The sequence below is a fragment of the Triticum dicoccoides genome, chromosome 5A, assembly GCF_002162155.2.
Source record: "Triticum dicoccoides isolate Atlit2015 ecotype Zavitan chromosome 5A, WEW_v2.0, whole genome shotgun sequence".
NCBI classification, from domain to species: Eukaryota; Viridiplantae; Streptophyta; class Magnoliopsida; order Poales; family Poaceae; genus Triticum; species Triticum dicoccoides.
In genome coordinates, this window is record NC_041388.1 from 480,573,965 (window position 1) to 480,584,351 (window position 10,387).

General features: G+C 42.6%; 1 protein-coding gene across 1 annotated transcript in view; it reads right to left on the reverse strand.

Annotated features, from left to right (window-relative positions):
* Window positions 1-3,534: 3,534 nt before the first annotated feature.
* The window catches only part of LOC119302337 (nucleolar protein 6-like), a 10,481-nt gene continuing 3,628 nt past the window's right edge, over window positions 3,535-10,387 (reverse strand). Inside the window, exons 9-25 of the mRNA XM_037579384.1 lie at window positions 9,106-9,280; window positions 8,921-9,031; window positions 8,755-8,833; window positions 8,521-8,664; window positions 8,331-8,444; window positions 8,015-8,133; window positions 7,767-7,849; window positions 7,570-7,688; window positions 7,345-7,465; window positions 7,120-7,257; window positions 5,740-5,836; window positions 5,531-5,656; window positions 4,841-4,933; window positions 4,655-4,760; window positions 4,408-4,553; window positions 4,249-4,329; window positions 3,535-4,051 (exon numbers count right to left, since the gene is read on the reverse strand). Coding sequence (XP_037435281.1) covers window positions 3,926-4,051; window positions 4,249-4,329; window positions 4,408-4,553; window positions 4,655-4,760; window positions 4,841-4,933; window positions 5,531-5,656; window positions 5,740-5,836; window positions 7,120-7,257; window positions 7,345-7,465; window positions 7,570-7,688; window positions 7,767-7,849; window positions 8,015-8,133; window positions 8,331-8,444; window positions 8,521-8,664; window positions 8,755-8,833; window positions 8,921-9,031; window positions 9,106-9,280 — 1,978 coding nt within the window. The 3' untranslated portion in view covers window positions 3,535-3,925. The remainder of the gene's footprint in view (window positions 4,052-4,248; window positions 4,330-4,407; window positions 4,554-4,654; window positions 4,761-4,840; window positions 4,934-5,530; window positions 5,657-5,739; window positions 5,837-7,119; window positions 7,258-7,344; window positions 7,466-7,569; window positions 7,689-7,766; window positions 7,850-8,014; window positions 8,134-8,330; window positions 8,445-8,520; window positions 8,665-8,754; window positions 8,834-8,920; window positions 9,032-9,105; window positions 9,281-10,387) is intronic.

Here is a 10,387-nt window from a genome sequence, read left to right on the forward strand (position 1 = left end):
CGGTAACGTTGCCTCTTTCACGCACCCTTTTTGTATTTGCCTAATCTACACTTTCACCAAACACTCTCAAATCTTCATGATTCAAATAGGATCGTCCGATCTACACTTTCATCAAAGGAAATCTGGATCCCCATACCTGTGCTTACCGAGGTTGTTACTCTTCGAGTTTGGAGGCTCCTTAGCGGTAGGAGTGTTTATGAAAAATTGATATGTGATTTGCCCCAAAGTATGTGAATGTTTGGAGGCCGCCTTAAGGTCTACCACGAATGGTTGGGAATCGCCTGGGCGGTGATATCTCAAGGAGAATAGGATGAGACTTTTTGTGATGTTGGTGTACATTCATGGTAACACACACCCCTCCAACGGTGACTAGCTTCCCTCCAATGAAGTGAACGTTGGGATACATACTAGTCTTTGGAGTCTTCGGTTATCCCTAACCCTAGGTCTTTGCTTGTGGTTTACTTTGGTCATTTGACCTTGCATTCATCATATACAATTTTGAAATGATCGAATTGGTCAACTAGAGGGGGAGGGATTGAAAAGGTAACTACAAAATTTTAGCTTAACTTTCAAATTTTAGGGTAGATGCAGATAAAGTAAGTTATCTAGATATGCAATCTACGGTGAGAACAACATATACGGAAAGCAAGCTAATACACTAGATAAGCAAGACCAACAAGATATCTTGCAAGCAAGCACAAGTAATGGTACGGAAACAGATTAACCACACAAGTCAGCGATGCGGATGTTTGCCAAAGTTCACACTCTTTTGGGAGTGTTAATCTTCGTTGGAGAAGTGCCCAAGCCAAAGCTCCGAAGAGCCACTAAGTGGATCACACTAGTCTCCCTTTGAGTCGTGCCAACGGATGAGCCTCAAATCACTCATGGTTGGTCCTAAAGGCGACCACGGGACCTTTACAAACACCCATAGCACACCACAACAATAGGAAGCTTAAGGGCCTTGACTCCTACTACCTAGGAGTCCCTGATCTCCAAGAGTAACAAGTTTGATGAATAACAAGTATGGGGATCACGATTTGGTTTGATGGAATCGTAGATCGGGTGATTCTCTTTCAATCATCAAAATATGGTGGAGTTTGAGTGAAGGGTTGAGAGGAATCGAGCTTTGAGGTGTTGGAACTGGTGGAGCAGCTCAAATCAATGATTAGGACTAGATGTTGGAATTCAGACCTAATTTGTGTGCAGGGGAATGTAGCCCATAAACTGTAGTTCCCTGAACTCATAAAATCCATCCGCTGTTCCACATGAGTCAATTGAAACAACATATTGGGCCAAGAGCTATTCCCAATCCAGACCACTGGTGAACGAAGATGGCACCCTGGAAATGGAACCAACGCTTGTTTTGCAGGTATGGCAAATTCCTCGGCACAACATCATTGTGGTTCTATGGTTGATTCAATGGACAAATCGATAACCGGCAGAGGTTACCCGGGAGAATGCTAAATTCATCAAGTGCATGTTGCCCAAATTATTTCAACAAGCAACCGATGATTGGCGTGCGGCTGCAATAACTCCATGAGGACGCATCGTCTCTAACAAGGGGACAATGTCAGACCGCCTACACCTATTTGAAGAAGGCCAGTGCTAGGCGCCGGTGTGACGGCCCAACTTTCGGCCGGTCTGCTGCCGACCGTTCGATTGGAGACCACGTGACCGTCAGATCTCACGCTCTATTCCCTTCTCTTACTAGTCAACGCTACAATCCCCCCACAGAAACGCCATGGATTCGTCCCCCAGAGCGTTGTCCTCATCCCAACGCGTGTAAGAGCAACTCACCCCCACGCAGCGCTACCTCCTCCCCCGCGGTCTCAGCGAAGACGACGCCCGAGCTTGCTGCGACGCGCCGGCAGTCACCATCCCATCTCCCGTCGCTGCTTTTTCTGATGCAACTCCGCCTCCGCACACTCGCCGGTTCCAGCTCCGATCCACCCCCTGCTAGATGCCGATTTGCAACAATTCTACACATCAGCCGACGGAGACAAAATAAACAAGTTTGATTGCAACTCCGCTCCTGTTGTTTGCCGCCTCCGTCTCGCCTCCGTCGTCGATTTGCACCACCGTGCTCTAGCCAAAAACTCCAATACATGGTTGAAGCAAAAACGAAGCCGGTTCCAGCAAAAAATTAACATCGGTTCCAGGAAACAAAATTCAGCACCAAAAAAATCAAGTAATACGTTGAAGCAAAAAATTAGCCGATTCCAGCAAAAAACGAAGCCAGTTACAGCAAAAATTAACATCGATTTCAGCAAAACAAATTTAAGCAACAAAAAGTCCAGTAATCTGTTGAAGCAAAAAAAATTAGTCGATTCCAGCAAAAAACGAAGCCGGATCCAGCAAAAAAACTTGCCGGTAGTAGCACTTCGTCTTGCCGTTGTAGCATCGCCGGTGTGCGTGTCACCACAGTGCCGAGGACGGGGTTGTAGCATTGGTAACCACCGGTTGCATCCATCGACATAGATGGTTGTAGCTTTTTGGCCGACGGTGGCTGTCGCCGCCGCGCTGGTCGTAGCACCACGCCGCGTCGGTACCAGCACCGCTATGTGCTGGTCGCAGCACGGCCGCGTGTCGGTCCCAGCTCCACGCATTGGCGGTTGCAGGACCCGGCACCTCGCCGCGCAGCTGGTTGCCTGCATCTCGCCGATTGCAGCACGGTAGCCTCAAGCTCGAAGCTCCCCCGGCTCCAGCCAACTGTCGTCGGCGGCCCCCGCACCTGCAACACCAGATTCACAACGAAAAACGCGAGGCGTATATGTTTCCAACGGTGGTGGGTAGCTGTGTCCAGCGGTGGCCATGGACGCACCTTGGTTTGTGGAGGAGATGAGGAGATAAGAGGAAGATTGGCCTAGTCAATGACGAATGGATAAGAAGGAAGCAGTGACACGCGAGGCGTTTATGTGGCGAGCGCGCGGCACACGTGGGCCCAGGGCCATGTGTGCGAGCGACCAGCTCAAAGTTAATTAAGCCGGTCAGCCGGCGTAAAACGTTTCCCTTTGAAGAAGTGCCTTCATATTCAGTTGGGTGTAGCTCTTCCGGGAAAAAGATTCAGGCTCATCCAACAGCTACCAGCCAGCAACCAAGGCGAAGTGACTGAAGATCAACGGTCGAGAAGGACCTGACTGTTTAACTTTCACTTGCTCTGTTTTACCTGATTTAATTCTACCATTGGTTATTTCACCGAGTGTTATTACCGAATCTAGATAAATCGGGTTGTGGCTAGGGTTCTGGACCTTCTGCCATTTCCCAAATTCAGCCGTCATGGCATGGACCCAAATACTACTTGTACTCATATGGAGTAGAGATCTTGTCGTTGTTTATAGTTTAGACCATGAATTCAGTCAAGTATCAAACTCATGTCTGACATGCGATCAATCCATGTCTTGGACACCGCCTGTTGACCGCTGAGATCTCACCCGCCTTTGCTACAATTCCGATTCCGAAGCCCTTCTCTCGCTGCTACGCCCCTTCACCAGATATGTGCAGTTGGCAAGGGCTAGAATTGTAGACACATCTACTGAAGAATTTCACAAGACAGATGAAATAGGCCATTTCCGAGTATAACAAATTTTACATGAGAATTCTGCTTGGCAGACAAATGCAAATTTCCTGTAACCCTGCGTTTAGTAGCTGCTCGATTTTGATTCCTTTTTTTTCTGAAATGACCAGGAAATAGAACTTCATCGCTATACTACTCTGGAACTCAGAATCAAAATTTGGGTACAGATTTTTGCTGACTTGATCTTCCAATTGGAGTTACAACAACCACATGATATCGTCACGACTTTATACATTGCTTTGCTGTAGAACATGTTGTCCACTGGCTCTGGGTCTTCCTTTCTCTAGCCAGTGGTAGAAAATCAGCCAGGAGTCCTCTCCTGCACATCAGCAAACTCCTTCACGCAAAAGCTCACTCGAGCTTTGGTGCTTTGAGGAGATGTACACTCCTCACCAACCCTTTACCCACATCTCCAACCTCCTTGAGTATAGACGTTGGATCCGGCATGGCTTCATCATCCTCATCTCTGCCACGCTTCTGTCATAATAACAACACAAAATCAAGTCAACTTACATACCTGGGATATGCCACAACCTAAAAAGCTCGGCATGATAAAACATTTATTAGCAACAGATACAGGTACATAGTATTTGAGTAAATGGGGTATCTACTTGTGGGAAGATTAAAGTGAAGAAACAGTCATCTACAACACAAGCAATCAGTGAGAAAAATACCTTTGAGCTCTCCCATGTAAGACCAATTGCGTCCCCTCCAATCGAATCGTGCCACAATTTGAAGGTCATAGGGAATGCACACTGTACACAAATTGGATTATCATACTTAATGGATTAACATATCTTTATGCAACCAAAGCTTGATAGTTTCGATTTTACCTTCAAGTCTCGCAAGAAGTATGCGGTAGGGTCAAAATTCACCAAAAGTTTATCTCTTGTGTCATGCAAGCTTCTCACAACACTTTTACTGAGTGGCATATAAGGGTGGAAATCATTGCTTGGTTTGCCCTGGATTACTAACTTACCTGCAAGGTTGTGCCGGAAGTTATTTGCATCAAGAATACATGACACGAGTTGAATTTCATCTAGTTTCTGGTTAGCAACAAATATTAATGTCTGAACTAACCGTTAGGAATCTCAGCAGGAAAAAGAACATGGTGAGGACGGCAAAGCTTCTCTTTATGGAGGAGTATAACGGCGTCATAATTGCTTAAAGGTGTTCGGAAGAGGCACTATAGCAAATGAAAGCGAGTGAGAAAATCAAAACCTAATGAGACAGTGAACCAATCAAGTGATGACAGAAAAACCTTACCTCCCATGTATATTGGCCTGATTGACCATGGATGATAAGATTTGTTAACAGCTCAGCGCTGCTTTTAGCGTAAGAAGCTATCCGTTTAAGAACCTGTGGTTAAATGAACAGAAGGTGAATGAATAAAATAGACCCATTTGGTTCTGAAACTGTAATTGACTAGCAATTATCATAGATGCATCTCCGGCAAAAGCCTTATATGGCATTTCCCCAGATTATGACATTTCTTGTCACCCTTCTCATGCAATTGCTGGTTATGTCATATAGGTGCTTCTCATGCAGAAATATCATAGAAGATGCACTGACAAGAACGGTAATTCTATGGAACGAACATTGCCCAGTCGTTCTTCGCGACGCAATGTGCGCCACCCAATTCAACGATCAGCCCCACGCACGCGTGATCGTGACCATGCATGATGCCAGCACAACCTTTGTTCCATCGCACATGTCATCGTCGTGTTGTACTGTATCGCGCGCTAGTTGATTCCGACAAGAGATGTCATATAGATGCTTTTCATGATATTGAGACAAGATTTGACACTTAAACATTGGGAAATGTTGTTGATGCACAAGAATTGGAGATATAGTGCATGATTTCCCCATTAACCTTTTGTAGCTTTATCATTGATGTAGACTTGAATTACATAACAGTAACTAGCTTTACATCTGTACAAAAAGATAAACACCTACCGACTTGCTTGGTGATTGTTTTGTCCACGCTTCAGATGATTTATCATATGACGTAGCCAGAAACATTGCAGGCTCTATATCATGAGGATTTTGTTCATAAGATCTTCTGCTCAGCATAAAGTTTTCCTGCGGTTGCATCTCTCAATATGTTAGCGGCTTGACAGCTTATTCAAATGTGAAAAGATAAAAAAGAGAACCAGAGAACAAACATTGATTTCTTTCTCATCCTTCAGGTTGAAGTCATTATTTATGTCCACAATCATGGGTGAAAAGGTCCAGTCAAAACTAGATAGCAACCGCAAGAACCTGTCAATTTTTTAGTAACTGGTCAGAGGACATAAAGCTTTCATGTGCCTGCGAGACCAGTAAAAAAATATAACCGACTACTGAAATAGGTGAGAGAGGGGGTGGTACCCAAACTTTTCTGAGGTAACTAATTATTAAGTGTCATGCACCAACCAGTAGAACCAAAAGTCCGAACTGATGGAAAAGGTTGCGCGATCCACAAATACTTTAACAGTAATAACATCATGGGTTTATGGTAAATTTATTTGCAAGAACATATAGTAGTAAAGGTGCTGTTATCCTGGAGCAATTATTACAAGTCAAAAGCAATAGCCAGGGTCAGTATTCCAACACATATCTTAAAGTCTGTTGCTGGACCACCTTTATATCAAGAAAAAGCATATTCTTTAATAGTCCTTATCAAAACATTGATATCACTCACCAGAACGCTAAATCTTGGGTATTAATTTTAGAACAAAAGCATGTATTAAAATAGATATTTAGGAGATTAATTATTGTGTTCTTCATTCTATTTTTTAACAAATATGTTTGCTTCATGTTCTGTTCTTATATGACACAAAACAATGAAACTGACAAGAGAGAAGTGCATATTTCAACCCTCAATTTTTGCCCTAGTCTAATTTACAACCCCGAACTCCAATACCATCTAAATTACAACCCCCAACTCTCAAAACCGGCCAGGATTCAACCCTCCCCTCTCTGTTGACCGGTTTTGACTAGTCAACAGGTCCAGTCAGCATGCCACATCAGCAAAAAATGCAAAATTTCTAAGGAAACAACCTGTAAAATCGAAGAAAATCCAGGAAAAGAAATAAGAAATCCAATTTCCGAAAAACACGGAAAATAAAAAAACGAATTTCCAAAAAAAATCCAGAAAAAAACCCAAAAACTCAAATTCCAGGAAAAAAAATCATTTTTATTTTCCCTAGCTTTTTTCGCGAACAAATTTTTCGGAATTTTGCCTTTTTATATTTTTTTCCCGATCTTATAGATTTTTATTTACATTTTCTTGAAATTTTGAAAAAAATTCTGACGTGGCATGCTGATTGGACCCGTTAACTAGTCAAAACTGGTCACCCCAGGTCAAAACCGGTCAACAGGGAGGGGAGGGTTGAATCCTGACCGGTTTTGAGACTTGAGGGTTGTAATTTAGACGGTATTAAAGTTCAGGGTTGTAAAATAGACTAGGGCAAGAGTTCAGGGTTGAAATATGCACTTCTCTCAACTGACAAGTATGGAGTAGTAATATTAAAAGTAAGGTTTACAAGATTACAAAATTGTACCTAAGGAACCCAGTAACCCGTGAAGAGGGGGCATGGAATGGAAACGGCCTCAAAAATAGGTAGGCAACCACCAATTCAACCGCCTCCTCTGAGATAAATGAAGAGAATAGATGTGCGGAAGTCCACCTTTTTGCTAGCCTTTGAAACGGAAAGAACATATCATAAGATATACTAGGGTTTCAGGAATGCTGAGTTAACTAACAATTTTGAAACCTTAATAATTACCTCACAACCGGCCCATACGCTTGGTAAATACCATGCAGACCGTTGATCATACTTGAGTGCTGACTACGAAAAAAGAGCTCCTTATCTTCTGATGGAGCACTTTGTATGTTACTGTCTCCAGCTGAGATAAATAGATAAAATTATGGAATTGGCAAACTGCGTGAACTTTTTGCATAAGTCAGTTAAAAAATAAGAAATAAAAATCATACATAATGAGAAGCTAACCTTGCTTTTGTACCACCAAACCTCTCTCATGAAATATTTTGAGCAAAAATGAATATCCAGATGTAAGAACATTGACCTCGTCTTCACTGGCTGTAACAAACATTCCTCGATCCTCCAGACTGATATAACACCGAATTTAGCCAATGAAGTGGGAACTGAACATAAGCAAGAAATAGTTCATCAATGATGTCACATACCTTTCACCAATTCTTAAAAGAAATGCAGACTTTGTCTTCTCCATGGCTACAGGATCCAAGGGCCAGTTACCAGATCCCTCTAGCTGTTATTGAAATGGGGGTAAAAGGAAAGAGATTTGTGAAAAGAAACTCTAAAATGAAGAATCACTAACAGACAGATATGGAACATGACATGGAAGGTATCGAGCAGTCAAGCTCCATAAATAATTGCCCATTGTGATATTTAACACAACTAATGGGCAGCATACCTGAATCATGACTTCCAAAGACCGAACACAAGTTGCTGCAAAATTGGGCAGCCTCTGAGAACTCTTTTCATATGCCAACGGATGAGGTTCAGGGGGGAACACAGAAGTGTGCCTAAAGGCTGGCATAAGCAGAAGTTAAATAGTAAGAAAAATGAACAGGGTATGTAAATACTCCCTCCGTCCCAAAATTCTTGTCTTAGATTTGTCTACATACGGATGTATCTATTCACGTTTTAGTGTCAGATACTTCCATATCTAAATAAACCTAAGACAAGAATTTTGGGACGGAGGGAGTAATAAAATTATTCTGTCAGACCTGAGTCTAGAGGTTGCACAGTAGATATTTTAAGAGGAACATCATCCAATAGACGCAACTGCTTAGCTAAAGTATCAAAGGCTTCAAGCAAAGCTCCAGAAGATGACACTGGATCTGCATAATTCCAATTAAACATGATTTAAATCCGAAACTCGACATGTGAATCACAACATATAAAGCTTAGCTTTACCTTGGCCACCAACCAAGAGACAAAAGTCAAGCTGATCAACAACATGAGTGAGATCTTCCTGCTGCAACAGCAAATGCTTGGTAAGCACATAATCAGCAATTCTTTTGATGATCGTATGCCTCTCCCAAGTCTCCGTTTCCCACACTGCAGTTTAGTAAGTAGAATCCATTAGTATCAAGTATTTATTCAACTAGTGTATGCTCTTCACTGGCAATGGCAACAAAAATGCAATACCTGTGCTTTCAGCAATAGCCCCATCTTTAAATCTCCTAAGTTCAGCTTTCTCTCCCCAGAATTTCCTAAATTTAATAGCCTTGGGATTAATGAGCACAATACACGTGTGTTAGACTACAGTAATTGCAGTTGATCATTATTCTGTAATCTATAAAATGGAAATCACCTCATCACGATTTTCAGGATTTGGACCAATATCGACAAGACGATAACTCTTCTCCAACAAGCTAAGCATTACACCGACAATCAGTGGGCTGCTACCAAACTCTGAGAAGCCCTATAAAGCTGTGTTTGTCAGTAGATTGAAACGCAAACATAAGTGTTCAGTTATGGTACACAAATGTCACATACATCCATTATATTCCATTCAGAAGGTGTGCTTCTCCACAGAACACGGATCATCTTTGTTCTATCTGTAAGTCCTTGTTGCAGCAAGGACTGAACATCTTTTTCAAGTACTCGCCATGATTCATCATCCAAGCAGAAGCTTAATGCAGTAACTTTAGAGTTCCCCTTCAAGTTAATCCTGACAGTGAAAACAAGAAGGATCACATGAGAACTTGATAAGCTAGCTTTAAGTCTTAAATTAGGACTGGATAGCAAATTGAAATTTCAAAATTTGCAAACATTCTTAGAATTATGGTAGTAAGGGGAAATTAGCTGATTATGACAATAGCAGGAAAGATGTGCGGTAATGCTAGCTCTAAATATGGTTCCTTTTGGGAGACATGTGATCAAGTTACAGAGCAAATTCTTCAGCTTTGCCTCCTGCTCCATCAGAAAGGGCAACTCTGTCCATCTTTGGCTTGACAAATGGAATGGTTCAGCCTCTTATCTTAAGGACCTCCTACCGAGGCTTCACTCTTTTGCAATGAACAACTCCCTTTTAAGTTAAGCAGGCACTAGACATGAATGACCTTCTGGACCTGTTACAACTACCACTTTCCTCGCAAACCTTTGATGAGTTTCTTATGTTCAGTAGCATCCTCCAGAACATCCAAAATTAACAATGAGGAAGATGACTTTTGGAGCTACTCTTAGGGGAATGATCATTACTCCTCCACAAAAGCGTATTCCCAGTCATTTTCTCAGAATCAAGCTCCTGCAATTCTCAGTTGGGTTTGGTCGTAGCATACAGCAAAGCTCGAAGGCTTTGCTTGGCTCCTCCTAAATAACAGATTAAATACAAGAGATTTTCTGCATAGAAAGAACTTCCGAGTATCTGATTCCCTTTGCTGTGTTCTCTTTCAACGGGATCTGCAGGATCATCGTTTCCTATCCTGTCCCTCCAGCAGGGAGCTGTTGGCATAGAATTGGCATCCACCTTAATTTTATCAATAATACCTCCAGACATTCTCCTGTACCACAGCTGCCTTTGGCAAGGCTTTCTTCATGGAAATTATGATCACTGCATGTTGGTGCATCTGGAAGCAAACAATATCCCTGCCCCCCAAAGCTCATGGTTCCGATTATTTAGGAAGGAATGTCTTTTGCTTACCTTCAGCTCAGGGTCTCCCCAGCTAAGGCCGGTGTTTTACACCTATGGCTTTAGCAAAAGTGCTCTTTTGATCCTGAGCTCACATGCTCCCTGATGACCAGTTTAGTTGGTTTTCCCCTTTGCACATCCCCCCCC